The 19,446-nt window shown below is 39.6% G+C and overlaps 1 protein-coding gene across 2 annotated transcripts; it reads right to left on the bottom strand.

The window, feature by feature from the left end:
* Positions 1 to 3,980: 3,980 nt before the first annotated feature.
* LOC310912539 (putative G-protein coupled receptor 141) lies at positions 3,981 to 18,952 on the bottom strand. 2 transcript variants are annotated; one of them, XM_083867165.1, is made up of 4 exons: positions 18,790 to 18,952; positions 10,200 to 10,261; positions 5,416 to 5,495; positions 3,981 to 5,335 (listed from the first exon to the last, which is right to left on the bottom strand). In XM_083867165.1, exon 4 carries the CDS (start codon positions 5,330 to 5,332, stop codon positions 4,388 to 4,390), a length of 945 nt encoding a protein of 314 aa, XP_083723291.1. In that variant the 5' UTR covers positions 5,333 to 5,335; positions 5,416 to 5,495; positions 10,200 to 10,261; positions 18,790 to 18,952; the 3' UTR covers positions 3,981 to 4,387. The 2 variants fall into 2 exon arrangements, with proteins under 2 accessions (XP_083723291.1, XP_083723292.1); XM_083867166.1 differs by lacking the exon at positions 5,416 to 5,495.
* Positions 18,953 to 19,446: the final 494 nt, after the last annotated feature.

Here is a 19,446-nt window from a genome sequence, read left to right as displayed (position 1 = left end):
GGGAAGGCTGAAAGAGCTGGGCCTGTTCAGCCCAAGAAGTGATGTCTGAAAGGGGCCCTCATCAATGTCTATCAGTATCTGAAGGGAGGGTGCCAACAGGATGGAGCCAGGCTCTTCTCAGTGCTGCTGAGCACTAGGACATGAGGCAATGGGCAGAAACGGGTGCACAGGAAATCCCACATGAATATGAAGAGGAACTTCTTTACTGTGCTGGGACTGTACACTGCAACAGATTACCCAGAGAGGTTGTGGAGTCTGTCTTACTGGAGATATCAAGAACCATCTGGATGTAATCCTGTGTTATGTCCTCTAGAATGACTCTGCTTGAGCAGGGAGGTTGGATCAGATGATCCGCCATGGGCCTTTCCTACCTTACCCAGTCTTTGATTTTGTGATTCTGAGCCCCAGTCACACATGAATGACACACAATTCCTGGAAGGCTCAGATGTCAGAGCTGGTAAGCAAAACCAGCCTGATATTCCCAAACTGGAGGCATTACTGGAGGGAAAGAGGGAAGTTATTGGTTGGGGGTGAAAGCAGCCAGCTGGCATGTCTGCTGCCTCACCAGAGAAAAGAGGACTGTATATTACTTATAGTTAGCCTTCAGGGAATGGACACTGTATATTATCTTTATTGGTTTTTCTCTATTCAGCAAAAAATCTAGTTTATTAAGCAGCTGTTTGCAAGTGAGGAAAATTACTTCACTGAGTGTCAGAAAGTTTTGGTTGATTTTCTGAAATTTTTGTCTAGAAAGTCAAGCTAGTGCTTTATTAATGACCCTTTGACTTTTTAAACCAGCCCTTGCTTCCAATCAAGTCCTAGCCATAGGGTGTACTTACAGGTAAAATGCACACCAAGTCCTATTTCTCTGAAGACAGCAGAAATGGGTCACTTTATGGGTCAGAAATGTCTAATTCTGCAACTCTTTTGAGGCTATTGTTCAGGAACTGCTGCCTTCAGGGTTTTTCATGCCTATCTCTCCCTAGCCTGGAGAAAGCATCAAGTGCCTGGAATCCCCAAAACCCCTTTCTTAGCCTGCAGCTGTAGAAGTAGCTTCTTCCTCAACCAGTACTTTTAGTCTAAGGCACCCTGGTTATTGGGAATACATGGAAATGGAAATGTCAAGTGACATAGATTATGGAAAATTACCTAGAAAGAAAAGATATGTATCCTGAAGGGAATTAGACAAGTAGGATTACAGTCTGATAAAAGCCTCAAATCAGGATTTCTGCAAAATGCAGTCTTGCTATATTTGTCCTTGCCTTGACTTGATTTTCCATGATTCCCTGGTGAGCTAGAGAGGGAACTGATGCAGTTGAAAGACATTCAGCAGGCAAATTCCAGCCATATGGAAAGAGCAAAGCAGGAGTGGGAGCAAGGAGAGCAAGTTTGCTCCCATCAGTGAGTGCCACTTTTTAGCAACTTTAAGGATTAAATAAATAACCTGAGATGAAGGCCAGAGTCACAGTCACCATACCTTGTTGCTGTGTGGCAGAAGTATGTTGATTTTCTTCTATCTTCTCCTCACTTCCAGTCCTATTCTTCAGATACTATCCCCTTTATGTCCTTCTGTGTAATAGTGTGTTCGTGTTCATGGTTGTTTCCTAGCCTAGTTCTGTCCTCTGTCATATCCAGTCAGCAAAAAAAGGGTCTCCTTCAGGACTGTGGTGCCTCTGACCAGGCAGATGATGGTAACTAGAACTTGCCCTTCTTTAGTGGTCAGTTTCTAGCAGACTTAAGAGAGTTCAACCTCTCAGGGCAGGGGAAGACTTTCTCTGCAAACACTGACACTCACGAAGCAAGACAAGTGGTACACATAAAGTTTGCATAGATAGTGCCATAAAAAGCATGACTTGGTGCTGGATAACATCACCAACTTAAATAATGGAATTATTGGGCCTCCTAATTTGCTTATTATCATGCTGAGTTAGTATTAACATCATTAGCATCAATTTTTATTCAGGGAAAAAAAGCAACTACTATTTTTTGTGATGCTATGGTGTAGGCTACTTTGAAAGTGTGCATTTTTACAAGAATTAAATTACTTGTGATTTTAACACGTGGATGAACAAGATGAATTGGGCTGTATAGTCCGGAGATACTGTTTGTAAAAACGTATTTTATGTTTCATTCCAAATTCAGATCTAAAATACTTTTAATTTATGTGCATTTTTGTCGAGGGAATTTACTTTTTCAGCACATAGTCATTTTGTTTGTTAATAACTTTATTATAGTAGAAAGATTATAATATAATGTTACAAAGCTATGCAGTGCCTACAGAATGCATGCAAGGCATTTTCTTTAACCAACCACATTACTATGGGAGGAAACAAAAATGTTATGCCAATTTCCATTCTCTCCCGCCACAAGGAGAATATTATTTGTTTGCGTAGCTTTAAAAAAAATCTGGATCATAGCAGTTTATTGCTTTCTTAAGGACACACGGTTAACTAGTAGTGAACTACACATTCAAATTGACTTCATCCATATTTTAAAAGTCTCTGTAGTTCCCCAGCTACTGTTGAATCTGGCTGGTAGTTGTCATCCTTTTTACAGTGATCCCTTGGGAATGAACACTTTCTTGGACAGATTTTTCTCAGATACACACACACTGCAAGCTCTCACATTTCTTTCTTAACAGATGTGGTCCAGGCTGTTTGCCAAGGGTGAGCCATGAGAGCTGCCCAACACCTCACCTGTGTTATGAACTTCAGTGATTTCCACCTTTTGGTGTTGTATAGCATGACTCATAGTCTGACCTGAAAATACCTTTTTATGATCAAACATCCTAGTAGATATAAAGGACCTTGAAGCAAGAAGGAAGAAAGATGAGGTAGAAAGACTAGAGAAGAGATGGAATCCCATAAAATAACCATCTTGGTGGGACCAAAAGCAGTGAGCATAGCAATGAGATTGCACAGCTGCAACAAGATCAACCAATTGGTTTTTTTTATTGCTGTCTGATGTGCAAGAGACGTTGAAGGTGAAACAGAAAGAAATGGAAAGATTCACAAGTGTGAAAAGGTGGATTTCAACAGCATTGTGAGGAGACTCTCATGGAAATTGATCAGCTGATAACCTCTAAGTAGTTAAATGATTAAATTATTATCCCACTAACTCTAGATGAAAAAATATGACCTTATTCAGATGGCTAGAAAAAGAAATATATATTAGCCATTGATGTCTTGGCTTAGAGGAGTAGGAGATTTATATTCTTTTTTGGGGATAGGTTTAAAGCAGCTGAGCTATGAAAGCTGCAATGTCCTTCACAGAAATATTTTACTGAAATTTTCACCTTTTTTAGTGGAATTTATTTCTGTCTTCAGAAACAAGAAGTCACTGAGATATAATATGCTTTTTAGCTACACAAGGTCTATTAGCTTTTTCCATCCCTCCAATCCAAGCAGTAACATTTTTATTCCTTCTACCAATACAGGATCCAAAATTTATAGAATTGCTTTCAAGCTAAAGATACTGTAACTACTTAAACTTCATAAATGCACAAAATCAACATAAGATTTTTTAAAAAAGCATTGCTACCTTGGATACCTAAAGTATTTGTTGTCTTTTGAGTAGAAGACAAATGCTGTCTGAATGATCAAAAAAATTGCCCTGACTGTAAAATATTATTTTTAATTGAACAATTTTGTGAATAATAATACAGGCTTTTTTTGGAACCTGCTATGTCCATTTCAGTACAGTGTATAATTTTTAGACATATTTTCATAATGTGAGAAAGATAACAAAATTATTTTCTGCTGCAGTGATACCATCTCAAAAGGTGATTTTGAGAAAATATTTTAAAAAATAACTATCTATCACTGGTTTAGTTTGAAATAGCTGATTTAATTGTTCAACTCACTTAGAAAGTTATGCTTGTCTTAACAATAAAGAAACAGACCTACTCAGGAAGAACAATATCTTCCTTGATATTTTATGAGAGATCGAGGGACATAAATAAGAAATGTATGGGAAAATTATATAGATCTTTAAGTTTCAAAAATCTGTATCTTAGTCCATAAAAACAGCTTCTTTAATTGTGTTTCTACATTGCAATTCTCAAGTCTCCTCCTAGATTTTTGACCCACAAATCTTGATGTAAAAACAGTAAGACAGAAGAGCCCATGACCTTTCTCCTCTCTTCTTCAGGTCCATCCACAACTCACTGGGTAGCACCATGAGGAAATTGTTGAGGTCACCTTCCTGTTTACCAGCTGAGACCCTGGAGGCAGTTTGTTCTACTGCCTCAGGAAGCTGATCTGCAAAGCCCTGTGTGAGTGTGTTGTACTGTTTCCAGAGCACACCCTCACTTGCTGAAGAGGGAGTTTGCTGTGTCTGTTCATCACTGTCCTATCCCAGGTCCTGTATGTGCTGCAGGAGGCTGATGCTAGCAGCAAGCAAACCTCTTGTGGAGCATCCCCACATTTTGCTTGAAGAAGCGGCTTCCACTCAGCATGAGTGACAGCAGGTCCAGACAGCTCAGGGCAGTCAGGCTCAAAAAAACCTCATTGTAACTTTCTAACTGGTCAAAATCACTCACATGCTGTATGTAGTAGGCCCTGAAGAGGTGATAGGGTAGGAACCAAATAATGATGACCCAAATGAAAATCAAGTTTTTCACCTGGGCCCAAAATTCTTGGTGTGAGCAGAGGGAGCTGGAAAATTTTCTCGCCACTTTTACCAGGATAAAAATCTGCAAGACCAAGAGGACACAAGAAATAAGTGCAACAGCTACAATTACGGTGTAGTTCAGGGCTTTCACACTCTCGTGCTGCAGCTCCCTGTGGAACTTGAAGCACGCTGTATTATTGTACAGGCCCCAGCGTCCATACTCGAAGTAGAAGAGCGGCACCCCAAGGACCATGACGAAGATCCACACGGCAGCGCTCGCCGCGATGGCGTGCAGCTTCCTGTAAAACTCCACCTTGTCCTTCCACTGAAAGAAGATGAGCCACCGGATCACCAGCGTGATCACGTAAAATATGAAGGTCAGGTACATGTGGATGTGCACCATGGCACTCACCATTTTGCAAAGCGGCATATCAAACACCCACTTCTTTTTGACATAGTAGTGGAGGCGGAAGGGCAATGTGAAGAGGAGGAGGCTGTGCACAACCACCAGGTTAATGATGGCAGTCGTGGTCACAGAGAGAGCATTCATCTTGAGCAGCACAAAGGACATAGTGATGGACCCAACTCCACCTCCAGCAAAGGCAACCGAGTAAACAGTCACCAGTATGGCACTCATGGCACTGGTGTGAACAAAGGCAGAAGAGGAGTCACTGCTGTTCCTGCTCCCTTCAGTCATGTTCCTGAAATCTTCCTGGTACATATTCTGGAAATGAAAGAATACAGAAAGACTAAGATAAGGTAGGAATGAGAGGGCCTACCTAAAAAGCCAGAAGGGCTTCCCACCTTGCTCAAGGAATAATCCTGAAATCTCACAGATGGGATCAGTTGCTGTAAGCTGTACTTTTATCCAAGCATCCTTCAGCCTAGGGGAAAATAGATAAGAGGGTTGGGCAGAAAACTTCTCTAGTCCTTAAGATATTTCAAGCCGTACTCCTAAAAATAAGCATGAATCAATAATATATGGGGAGAAACTATCCTTAGAGAAATTACATCATTGTGGTGGTTTTGTGCTGTGTTATTTTTTCTCTTCTCTTCTGAGCATCTGCATGCTTTTGCAGTGAAGATCAGAGGTATTATTTTAATACTGCTATTCATTCATCAATTTGTTTATTTGCAACACAAATCTGTCCTTCCCATGGCCAGATGACAACCATATGTTGTTCTATCTAAGACACAAATTTTGTTTGTTACTGAGAACTGAGTTTTGAACACATTACAGTCAACTTCTCCATAGACAGTTTCTCTGAGCAAGGGATTAAACACCATGGATACTCAGACTCCATGGAAATCCTGCTTAGATCTGCCAGGCCAAGAAGCGTGGGCAGTACTGTCCTAGTTCTCAGGACCATTCCATATCTTACATGTAATAACTGGGTATTTTGAAATGGGCTGCTAGAAAACATTAGGAAAGGACATCCTGGGTGAGGGTAAATCATCCTGTCTGAAGCAAGCAGAAGCTAGATGCAAGCTAATAGCAAGCTTAAAAACTGTGCTATACATTTTTAATATATTAGTCTAAAAGATTAAAAACAATTCTTATAAATCTAAATGCAGCTCCTGTTAGGATTTTAAGTACTACATGATCATATAGGAGGGGGAGAGTTCAGGTAGGGTGCTATCCTGAGGCATATTTGGATCTGTAAAAACGTCCAGGGGATGTTCACATTACAGTTACAGAAAAGAAGCAGTGAAAACTGGACTGTGTTGGGCTCTGTACTATCACAGTTATACTGCTACTGCTACCTGAGCTATAATTTAAAACTGACTCTGGTAAGTCATCTGTTCTACAAGTGAATCCCACAACACGAGAAGGAGCTTTCTAAGTTTTTCTGATTTTTCATTTAATAGTCAAATTCTTTTCACTTCAGAAAATAGTTCCTCAATCTCTTTGTATGAGTGGTGTTTCAGCTTTATTTTCATTTTTTTAGGTAGCCAAAACAAACTGCCAAAAGTTGGGAGTGGAAAAAATTTTTAGCAGTCCACTCATTTTATGGAAAAGATGAAACAGTTTTATAAACAACCAAGAACAGTTTTATAAACTGGTTTTCATGATAGTGGGGAATGAATATCTGCTATGCACCTCGGGTGTTTTGTGTTGTTTCTTAGCAATATTTCTAAGCACTTATCCTCACAGTAATCAAGATCTCTTCAAACAATGAAAAGGTATTCTCTAGCTATCTCAATGCATCTAAGATATCTTATTATAATCAGTATAAATATAAGTGCCAATCTCAAACTGATGTGTTGGTTGCTGGCGTTACTGACCTTTTTGTGTTTGATCTTGCAGTTCAGAGTTATATGGACAATTAATTCTAGTACATTAAGAGAATTACAATGGGTTGCAGTGAAGGACCTTTTTATCAAAGTCACTCAAGATTGTCACACTGCAGCTCTTGCATCAGAAATGGTGCAAGTTCCTTCCAGTTCTGTTCTTGTTTCTGAGACACTTCGTTTCATCCTCACAATCATGCAAGGCAGAAAGGGGTTATCAAGAGCTCTTTGTCAGTTTCTCCAAGTTGTTAAACTTCATTTTGAAAAGATCTCTCTAAAAAGTGGCATTATCACACAGTTTTTATTTAAAATGAATATTTTAAATTTAAAACTTTTAAAAGTATGACAGAGGGAAAGGCAACACACTAGAAATATGGCTTGGTGTGAACGGATCCAACATCAAGGTTGCACTTGGAGAGGAAGAACTTCTTATTGTCACCTTCCAGAGGCCAGCAGTGAAACTTGAAATAAAGGCAGTAAGAACAGATACTCAGAAGACTGATAACTGATATTTTCCTCAGATATTCCAATGAAGGGGGCAGCAGGAGACCTATTTCTGTCTGCAAACAGGCAATTGAGTCACTGAAATGCAGGTTTCTGCAGAATTCTGCAGATATCATTAAATCCTTGCATAGTAAGATTCTGCAGGATATGTCATTTTCATTAATCTTCCAAAGAAAAAAGCAACTAGCAGCTGTGATAAGAGATTATCAGCTCCCCAGTAGTACAGGCACCCCACTGAAATATCATTGTGTGATGAATACAGAGTGTAACATAATACAGGGCATGTTTCACAGAGGAAATGCTACTTTCTGGTGAAATGAGGTTTCCTATTATACTGACATGCACAAAGCTATAACCTACTGACCTGAAATGTAACTTACAAGTCCTTTTGCCAGAACTTAGCAGGAGGCGCGTGGAAAAAAAAATAATGTGGACCTCACAAGACACAGCTGTTATTGTTTCTGAGCCTTCCCACCCTCTCTAGCAACTGCCAGTCCAGTGATATTGCTCAAGTCTTGGGGCCAGGTTTGGTCTTCTTCTGTGTTAAGCCTCTCTTGGCTTGGCTGAACTTCTGCTGGACATAAGCCTTGAACAGCCACAAGGCAATAGTGGGCACCAGTTTGTTTGGATGCCACAGCAGCTGCTGGTGCCAAGGGCTGGGGGACAATTGCAAAAATAGATGTTTTAGTCTGACAAAGGAGGTAGGTTGCCAACAGGCCAGAGGCTAGTTTCTTTCAGAAGTATGATCAGCAAAAAGATTCTTGTGCGTTCAAGATTTGTCAGTTGTCAGTGTGGATAATGCCATCACATTCATTCCATGTGACTGTCTGTGCAGCACGGTCTGTGAGACTTCCCTGGACTGCTCTCTTCAGGACAGAAAAAGTCACAATGCTCAGTCCCTGTCTGTGTTCAAGGCCAGGTTGGATGGGGATTTAGGCAACCCAGTCTAGCAGAACACATCCCTTCCCACAGCAGGGCTATTGGAACTAGATGATCTTGAAGGCCTCCTTCATGCCAAATCATTGTGTAATTCTGTGATTTATGAAAACAATTTGATCTCTGTCAAAAATTTTCAGGTAAGAAATATTCATTCCAACCTTCAGGAACTTGTTCCTCTTTTATCTTACTGTTATCAATCTTACTAATTAAAAAAAAAAAAAAAAAAAAAAAAAAAAAAGGTAAGAAAGGAAAAAAATTAACCATATTTTTGGACAGAACTTGTACAACCTCAGCTTCCAAGCATTTTATGTGCTTCTGCCTCTGTCTTCAGATTTGAAAACCTTTTGTCAAATTTTAACTTCCCCTGTAGATACCTGATATCAGACAGAAGAGGCTTATTCTCCCTTGATCCCAGCCATACCTGTGGCTCCTCAGTGAACTGCCATTACACTTGCACTTGGTTCTTAGCTGAACAACTTCGCATTTGGCAGGGGTAAAATACTTATTCTACTTTGTGCCTGATTTAGCAATCCAGATCAGCCTGTCACTGGCTTGTTCCCTTCATTGCATGCTATTTTCCCAACCAAGTCCATGAGTCACCATTATGTTACATCAACATTATATCAACTTATTAAAAAAACCCCACCTCATTTGTCAGAAACGATGACACTCTTACAATTTCTGTCAAACAGTGAGCTCTATTCTGTATAACAAGTGTTTGCAAAATTTATCCCCCCATACACGTCTGCTGAGAGACTGGCAGGCTTCACGCAGATTTTCATGTGTTCTGACAGTTGGGTTCTGCAGAAGAAGCATTTGCTGTCTGCATTCACCCAACTGAGAAGTTTCATTTGAATTTGGAGGAGAAAAAAGTTCAACTCAAATGAAAGATTTCTATTTTCGACAGGCTTAATAAATTGAAAAATGAGTGTTTGTCAGAACTGACATTCCTACACTGAACTAGACTAGGTTGGAGGAAGTGCAAAATACAAATAATTTTTAACAAAAGTCTGTTTAAAATCTGCATCTGTTTCACAGAATCCTCATTTAGTCTCAAAGATGTTTTCTGTTGAGGGCATTGTAATTGCATTTCATTTTCTTCTAATTGCATGCTGTGTTATGGTAATGTAGGCTATGCCACTAGAATAATTGCAGAATTTCTTTCAATTCAAAATATCCACACACATCTGAAGTTTGAAATATAAAAACCTGCTTAATGGAAAACTCTAAAAATGAAATAATATTAGATATGAAGGACATTTTCACATTTAGACACTGGCTTTTCTCAAACAACTTTTCATGATTCCCCAAACTCCTTCAGTAGCTCAACAGCACATGTCTTGCAGGCTGTGTCAACAATATACTGATATTTTTGGTTTCAATTCAGTCAATTGAAAAACAAATGGGACAGAAAAACATGTTGAGTTAGTTGTCTTTCATTTGAGATTGTCACTATTTTTACAATAAAAAAAATGGAGGTCATGAAGTGTTTCTAAAAAGGATCATTTACCTCCTTAGCTGTATCTTAACAGAGAGGACAAACCCTTCTAGGCCTTACAGAGACTAGGTGGTAAGAAACACACACAAGAAGATACATGAAAGCAAAATGCACTGCCTCCCAGTTCTAGAAGACAGTGTAAAACTACAGGGTAGCAATGTGGAAAAGAATGAAGCAATGCTGTTCCTTACTAGGAAATTACCAAATACAATGAGAAAACACTTGTGCAGAAAATGGGTTCAAAATAAAACAAATAGACCACTGAATGCTTTTTTTCCCCCTAAACTTGCAAACATTCTTTTAAAAACTCTGCAAAACAAGTTTTTTGGTTTTTTTTCATTCTATATATACTTACAGATTAGAGTTTCTCTTCACTCTTCAAGTGTTGTTTACTTGGATCTTCATTCTATGTAAGCTCTGAGAACAAAAAGCAAAAGACCTGATACTTAAAAGAGTCATTGCCTTACTTCCTTCTTTGAGTTTATGACAAAACCATAACCTTGAGGCTGCGCTGTGTGAGGGTAGGGCTGCCCATGGACGCACAACTTTGGGAAGATTTTTAGTTGCATCCCAGCATCCCTTACCTTCCAGCTGTTTCTTAGCCTTTAGAGATCTTCAAAGCCTCACATTTCTGTACAGTGCTTTATACTACAACCTGAAATGAGAATTGAGCCTCACAGTTCACAAAGACACGTGTTCCCCAGAGTGGAGGGGATGATTTGAAAGTGTGTTTTGAGAAAACAGGGCAGCGCAAGAGCAAAATATGATCTAGATTGTAAGTGACTAAGTGTGGGTTTGGATGTGGTCAGAGACACCTAAGTGTTAGGGATGATATAAAGTTCACTCTACAGCCCAGCATCATTTCTCAGCTCTGCTTTCTGCCAAGAGTTTAGTTCAGTGTCTGGATCTCAGGACATGGTGCTGTCATTACAGCTGCACAGTGATAGCAGAGGGAAACTAGGAGATCTAATTTAAAAGTGACTGGCCATGCCAGTGTCAAAGGCTCATTGAGCAATGATGGTTGCTGTGAGGTGTATGTGTGGTAAAAGACGTCTCAGTGTGGGACTGAGTCTCTGTAAGGAGTCTGTGCGAGGTCAGTTTTAGCCTCCTGCTGGCTTAACATGTTTCTGTCAGAACACATGGTTATATTTGAGTATACTAGTTTTGAAAGCAACAGTATAGACATAAAACTTTTAAATGTAATCTCACATGAGAACGTTCTAACTGACTGCATCCTGTTGCTTCACATTTGGTTAAAAAAGCATAAGGGAAGTCCTGCTCTGTGCTACTTCACAACAGATTGGTATGTGATGGAAGTTGTCTTTTTGCATTTTGCAATTTTAACAATGGCTGACAGCTAATTAACTCTTTAGATGCAATTAAAACGTGATCATAACACTAATGTTTAGCTCTTCTCTAGTACTTTTCTTCAAGCTGGTCTCAAAGCTCTGTTGAAAGTCATACAGATAAAAAGTTGAAAACTATGGCAAAGCCAGAACTAAAGCTAAGATATCCTTGAATCAAGTCTTGTGCCTTCTCAATTTAGTAATTTTGTCTTGGCTTCTTCTACGTCTTGTTTTAGAATGAATACATCCCAGTAGAAAGCAAGCTAAGTACCTTTAAAACCTTCAGGTAGCAGCTGTATGTGGGTTTTTAAATTATATTTTATTTTTGCTACATCAAATAGGTTAACACATAGTTAAACGTAAGTTGAAATTTAAGTAACGTTTTAATGCTCTATATTGATATATATTTTTGATGCAATATAATAATTACATAACATAAGTTATATAATTTTGTTGATCAATAACAATGTTGTTTTCTCTAGCACTCATCTTCTCAAGATTCAAAACAAATAAGAGTTTTTCAGGTTGACTTCCATCCACATCTTTGTAGTTGGCAAATCTTCAATCCTTTAATCCAAATGGTGAAATACCAGAGCGTGACCTGGTTCAGATACCCTCATTGCCTTTGTTGTTCTCTAATTTGTAATTAGCAAGATCAAGATAGGTATGGAATGCTTAACACACATCATTTCAACTAATTTTCCCTACTAAATTGATGCAATTTTGTCTAGGATTTACCAGCAGCATGTATAATGGATTCCAGACTGGTATGTTTAGATTTTCAGCTGTAATGTACTGAGCTAGTGGCAGAATGTGATTATTTCAGATCATCACGGATTTTAAACACAGATACTAGAAATATATGTATTTTACAAGTTTTGAGTAATTGCTGGTAGTTTTAGCAATATCCTAAAAATCTAGAAGTGTGATAGAGTGTTTTCATTGTTGTATCACGTGGATTCAGCCACCATCTAGTTTGAGTTTGCATTACAGCAACAGTTTCAAGGGCCAAGGTTGTTTAATAATAGATGAGAGTCTGGGCCAGATTTCAGGGACTGCTTGTCCTGAGACTGATTAGCATCGAGGTACCTTTACTCTGGACTGTGAAAGGTCCTTGAGGAAAGAGAACCATGCCCTTTGTGCTGTTAGTGATTTTTCAGCTGTTCCAAACTTAAAGTTGTACACAGAATAACCATAGCAACACAGGTGTTTTGTTTGGGGAAATTTATTTTCCAGGACTCAAGGATTTGGAGTGCTAATTTAGAAGTGGACTACACAGGGTGACAGGAGCTATGCAAGCATAATGGTTGGGTGTTCTAGAAAAATATTGTCCTCCTTCACTTATTTAAGTGGCAGAAAGAGAGAAATAAGACCCACCTGGATACCTTAAATTGACTGCAGGTAACTTGGCTCTTAGTTGTGGATAAAGCTTGAATGATGGTACTGACAACGCTGATGTGGATTATGTAGAATCAGGGAGGACATAATTCATAATAATTTGTACTCCTTACAAAAATCCCACTTTTTGATCTGCTCAGAGTCCCTCCTAGTGCCAGCTGTGGGCCTGGGACTAGTAGGTAAGATTGGCTGACCAGTTATTAAGTTGCAATTGTGACAGATTATTTGCAGTTTAGTATTAAGTAAAAGATCAGCTGCTAATATGAAGAACTGAAAGGCAGTATGTAATTAAAATATCTTGTAAATATCACCATCAAAATCCTATTTTTGACTCATATTTCTAATGTGCTTTACTATTTCAAGCACCTCAATAGAAAGATATTAATCACCTACAAAAGGAAAAACATTCAGTATCAGTATCAGTATCAGCCAAAAACATTTTATAGATAATAAGTTTCTTAAAATGTCTCTCTCTGGGTTCCGGATCAGTTGTGATTTGTGACTGTCACCCAGGCAGTGCAAGGTGTCCTATGAGTGAGAAATACTGCCTGTGACACGTCTGAAAGAACATTTTGGAAAAGTACAGGGAGGAAAATGTGACTTGAAATTCCTTGTTTCATACACACCTTTGCATAGCAGAACCATAAATTTAGGCTTCTTTGAAAAGTGGAAATACATCCACTCCTGGATTTTTACCTGATTAAGAGGAAAAAATACTCACTTTTCAAGTTATTATCCCTGGGCATTATGACTCAAATTTGCTTAAACATACCTGAGGAAAAGTGGTATGGAGAAAGTCTGTTTTTCCTTCATCCTATCTCACTACCTTTTCCTCCAACAGAAATGCCAAAATTGCACCATGTTGAAGTATAGCACACCAATAAAACCTCCTCAAATTTCTGTTCAGGTCTTACTAGAATTTAAATCTTTCCAAAAAGTACTGAAAACAAACCAAAACTTAAGTTCACATCAAAATCTGAAGTATTTCTTCTTTGATAGTGTGGGAGGGATCCCAGATCTAAAACCCAACTGTTCTAATACTAATAACTCTAGCAATTTGCCCAACATGTGCCGTACCTTCTCTTTTCTATTGGACTCTGCTTTGGCCTGTTTGTCACCAAAGGCAGGAGGAGGATTCAGAACTGCAGACAAAAAGTATCTCTCTGTCTCCAGCCTAAATGGACTTTTTGAGAAGATGTCTTATATTTAACAACTGCACACTTCTAACAGTCTATCACCAACTTTATTTTTACCTTTTTTTTGGGAAGAATTTTACTAGTTCATATCTGTTGCAAGCCAGTAAGTTTTTCAGGGGATGTGCCTTTCATCAGGAATCCAGCACAGCAATTCACTCATTATGGGAGCTTGTTCTCACCAGGGTGAAAAAAAATGGAAGGAGGAGCTGATTGACACGGAGATGTATTACTCTTACCCTAAAGATGACATTAGACTGCAGAGAAAGAAATCATATATGCAGCACCATGCTGATTCTGTAAGCATATATGCCTCTCTGAGAAGAAAAAATCCTTCCCTTCATCTTGAAAAGACAGTGCTCATCCTAAAATATTTTCAGACTTGGTACTAACCTCACTAATTGCCTGCTGGGTTAGGCAGCATGCTGTAAGGAAGAATATATTTTTAAAAAGGATTTCAGCACAAGTCTATTGCTACTCATCCTCAGAATGTGTACTGCAACTACTAATACAGTTTTATTCCCAGATTGCTTATTTCATCTGATTTCGGACTGCAGAGGTAATGAAAACTCTATTATCAGGTGCATGTAAGAATAATTTTACCAAAGATCACTTTCATGCTGAATATACACATACAGATATTTATGAAACTTAATATGCTAAAATGTGTTTTCTGAGGAACAAACCTCCCTGCATTAGTCTAAGCTTCTACTGCCTAGGAGCAGTACAGAAAGTAAAGCTTGCTGCCAGCACTGATTGATAATGAAGATGATTTCCTACTTTAGCATAAACAAAATTAAATACATGATACTTCTGCTACAGTTGGGTTAGAGAAGAATTCAGGTTCCTCCAGTCATTTCAGAAAGGAGAAATTTACTGCAAGGAAATTTTTCCACACTGCATTCCCAAAGCACGCTGGTGTGCAAGAGCCTTTCCTTGATCAGCGCAGCTACACTCTGCATATTAGAGTGAGGTGCTGTATGCATGCAAGTGCTCTTTTACATCAAATTGTTTGGGCCAAAATGGTTCATTTTGCTTTTAGATCTGGAGGTTTCCATTCTGAATGAATGATAAGCAATGATGACTTTATGATATAAATGATAACTTTAACTGCGTTAAAGTAAGATCTTCAGTGTATATACCAAAGTGGGAAGCCAATTGTGCTGTCAATAAGCTCATTACTGATGCATTTTTAAAAACTTTTGCCCATTTGAAGTTCAGTTGAAATATTTAAGGAGGCATATAGACATCCCAGCCATGGGTGTAGAAACACTTATGGTAAAAGCTGCTGTTCTGGGCTGTGGAACAATATCCACATCTGCCCTTTGTACCACCGTTCTCCTAATATATTTTCTCCTAGCTTCTTCCCATTTAATTGATACAGGAAATGACAAGAAATCTTTGCCCATGCTGCTTGTGGCCTTAATGGTGCTTTTCCAGTCCAAATATTCAGTTTTTTGTGCCCTGTGTCATGCTGTTGCAGTGGGTCCCTGTACTTGGCTGATCTTTAGACCTTTCAGCAGAAAAACAGACCAGAAAACAATGTTATGAAATAGCTTCCCTTTCTAACTTCCTTCTTTTCATTTCATCCAGCCTATTTAATGTTCTGTACATCCTCTTTATCACTGGAAAGCGTAAGAGCCCAATATTTTATGTCATTATTCACTGCAGCTCTAATGAAGCAGTAGCTGAAGACAGACTGACAGGACATTTATTTATGCTACTCTGATCCCTACATGATAGATGAAAAAGGTAAGATAAAACTAGTCCCCATGTAGTCAGTGAAGCATGGTGGAGAGAAGACTCAAATAGAATCAACATAAGCTGGTACAAAATGAATTGTGTAGGATGTGAACAAACACTGATGTATTGCGTTTGCATAGACAGGTTTTGGTAGTGGGGGAGGCTACAGGGGTGGCTTCTGTGAGAAGTTGCCAGAAGCATCTTCTAAGTGTGTCAGAGCCAATGCTAGCCAGCTCCAGGATGGATGTGCCACTGGCTAAGACTGTGGCAGCTGGAAATTATGATAATGCCTCTGTGATAACATATTGAAGAAGCAGAAGAAGAAAAAGAAGGGGGAAAAAAGTTATTATGGCAGATTTACTTGAAGCCAGAAAAGAGCAGGGTGGGAATATGTGAGAAGAGCAGCTCTGCAGACACCAAGGTCAGTGGAGGAGGGGGAGGAGGTGCTCCAAGCACTGGAGCTGAGATGCCTTTGCAGGCCATGGTGAAGTCCATGGTGAAGGAGATTTGCCCCTGCAGCCCTTGGAGATTCACAGAGCTCCACCCTCAGCCTGTGGAGGAGACCCACGCTAGAGCAGGTGGATGCCCAAAAGAGGCTGTGAACCTGTGGGAGGCCTGTGCTGGAACAGACTCCTGGCAGGGACCTGCAGACCTGTGGAGAGAGGAGCCCACAAAGAAGCAAGTTTCTTGCTAGGACTTGTGATTGCATGGGGAACCCACGCTGGAGCAGGCTGTCTGTGAAGGACTGCACTCCAGGGAAAAATGAGCTACATTGCAGTAGTTTGTGAAGAACTGTTGCCTATGGGATGGACTCACACTGGAGAAATTTATGGAGTGCCATCTCCCAGGGGAGAGACCCCACATCAGAGCAGAGAAAGAAACAATGTGTAATGAACTGACCATACCATCATCCCCTGTCTCCCTCTGCCACTGGACTGCAAGAGGAAATAGAGCTGAGAAGGAGGGTGTTTTTAAGGTCTGCTTTTACTTCTCATTATCCTGCTGATTTTGTTAGTAATAAATTCAGTTAATATCCCCAAGCTGAGTCTGTTCTGCTCATGATTGTATTTGGTGAGTCATCTCTCCTGGTCCTTACCTCAACTCATGAAACCTTTTTTATATTTTCTCTCTCCTGTTCAATTGCAGAGGGGAGGGATAGAGAGGCTTTGGTGGGTGCTTGGCACAGTGGGCAACTGTGCAGATATGACCTCTAGTCCCAAAGCAAAACAGCCACAGGTGGGCAGTGACCTGACCTTTATCTTCTCAACAGGCTAGGTTAGATTGGCCACAGCAACTTGCCTCTTTAGCCTCATTCCTTCTGGTTCTCCAGCTAGCACATTAAGCACCAGTTCAAGTATATCTTCACAGAAAAGATTTCCCCAAAATAGCTTTTCCTGTTCGTATTGGTAATGGTAAGAATTTGGGAAGCTTAAGAAAATAAAGCACGCAGTTAATGTGTTTAATTGTGCAACTGAGATGAAAATGAGAAGCATCAGCTCACTGAGTAGCAATTTCCATTGCTGCCTTTTTTCTCTCTGCACCATGAAATCAGGACCATCAATGAAAGTGATTCAATGATTTCTACAGCCCTCATGGTGAGAGAGCTCACCCTTTACTACTAAGTACCTCTAATACAGTAAGTGCAGATAAAGCAATGCCTGTTTTTTTACTCACTCCAGATTTTCCTACGTCTCTTATTTTGGCTATTACTCTTTTCCCCTTATTTTAACTTAATGGAAAAAATTTCACTGTATTCGGTGAAATTACAATAAGATAATGAATTCTCTATCAAAACCTATCTTCACTTAATTTTCCGATTTCCCCCTATCCATGTTAGTCAGTGTCTGATGTTATTCTATGCCTACACCTAAGATTATCCTCACATGAACTTAATTTCAGCTGTGCAACAGAGATCAATTCTAGGCTAGGAAGAGGTTCATTAAATTGGTGAGAGGCTCTAGCATTATATTATACTTTTTCTGAAGTATTTTTTCCCTGGACTTTTTCTTTTTCAGATTCAGAAGCATCCTGCACATGGTTTATTTTAGGGGTAAAACAGTAGAATTCACGGAGTCTTTCTGTACAGAATTGGATATTGAAGATATGCACGTTGCCATGTGAGCCTGAGGTATGTGTCCAATGCAGAACACAATGCTGTATAGAGATATCTAAGCTAGCTTTAAATAGGTAGTTGGTGATAAATCTGTGCTGGAGTGACACTCCATCATCAAATAAATCCCTGTTTTTCAGGTTTAGAGGCTTGAGCACTTCAATTAGCTCCTCCAGAGCCAGTTTTGGTACCTCTGCATGACTTTGCAGAAAGTAACAGGCATATCTCAGTCTGTGTGGATTGTGACTGTTGAATCTTAAAAAGATCCAGGCTGGCAGGCATCTCAAGAGATTTTGCTGTCCTGCTGAAAGTAAGGTTACAGACTGAGGTATCCAGGGTCCCATCAAACTGAGCTTTCAATATTTCCAGCAGGAGAAATTATGCTACTCTGAATTTTTCAGTGTTTGTCTTAGACAAGGAAGACAGAATCTGGACACCATATCCCAGGTGTGGCCTAACAGGTAGTAAATGGAGTGGAATAATCACACTCTTGACTTGCCAGCTGTAGCTCTTGACCGGCTGGCTGGGCTCTTGCTGCTGCAGCCCATGATGAGGTTTCATTTCATTGCTGAGCTGCGTGAATGCCTGAGAGCATCAGGGGTGATGTCTAAAAGTGCCAAAGTGAAGGCAGATCTGGCAATCTTTTATGAAGGCGACTTGAGATGGTCAGAATCTGAGCTGATTTGGAAAAATTTACTCATCATGAAAAGTATTGGGCCCAATGAGGTACCAGTAGAATCATTATGAAAATTTCCTTCTTATTCTTTGTTCAAAGATTAATTGGCAAAACCAATGACATTTTCTTCTTTTCTTTTAATAAATTTCAGAAAGGATTATGAAAGTGTGGATGCTATCGTAAAAGGAGACCAGCAGCACTTTCTGCAATAATATTCCCAGAATACACTTTTAGCTACCAGTTTACTTCCACTGATTTAACAAAATATGACATTCATAACCGCTGCAGTGGACTAAGAACCCAAAGTACTTTCAACTTCTCTCCTGTCATGTTTCTCCCCAGCTCTGTTGTAATCTTACGTCCCGCCAGGAACTGTTAAGCTCCATCCAGATCTGCAGCCTTCTCATTTGAGTTTAATACTATTTCTCCCTTCCTGGTCTGTCTCCAGTACCTCAGCTGAGGACCTTTGCAGTACTTACCCAGCCACTCTCCAGCAGCATAGCAGGACACTCTCCTCTCTCCGTGTGACTCTTGGACTTTGCAGAGAAGTGCTGCTGAGGATCTGCTGCTGCAACCCAGCTCTGTTTGCTTCCTCAAGTGCCGCACGTTGCTCATTAACCACAAACAACTGACAGACAGGACCGGACCAGTTGTTATCATCTCACTTTTCAAGTTCATTGACTGACAAAGATGTGCTTTGTTCTGTTTAATACATGTTAAATATTTTCAGCTCTTGCAAAATGTATTTTGTTGTAAGTGGCTACAGGTGAAAGAAAGAGGACTAATGGTAGTGAAAGTGAATATAACATGAGAGTATGTGGTTTTGAATATATATAGACATGGGTATCTCTCCTGTGGTATGAAGGCCACTCAGTGTCTCAACAGGATTTTCTCAGTTGCTCAGATAATACTGAGAGGAGATCTGACAACTTTCCTCAGGATACAGTGATAAAATATCTGTAGCAATCCGGAAGCTGGGCGTCCTGAAAGGCTGAAAATGTTCTGATATCCTGAAATGCTTCTATCTCTATCAAACAGTAGTCTTCCAGAGAAATGTAAGCATCCAATCTGCATATGATTTTTTGTCTACTGCAGCTGTTTTATAAATGAAAAACACTGACTTAAACTTTTTATAA

The sequence above is a fragment of the Zosterops lateralis genome, assembly GCF_965231275.1.
Source record: "Zosterops lateralis genome assembly, chromosome: 1".
NCBI lineage: Eukaryota > Metazoa > Chordata > Aves > Passeriformes > Zosteropidae > Zosterops > Zosterops lateralis.
Note: the sequence above shows the minus strand (reverse complement) of the source record. Positions and strands in the feature narration are given on the sequence as shown.

Coding starts and splice junctions, on each gene's coding strand:
- LOC310912539 (XM_083867165.1), bottom strand. CDS start 5,332: ATGTACCAGGAAGATTTCAGGAACATGACTGAAGGGAGCAGGAACAGC.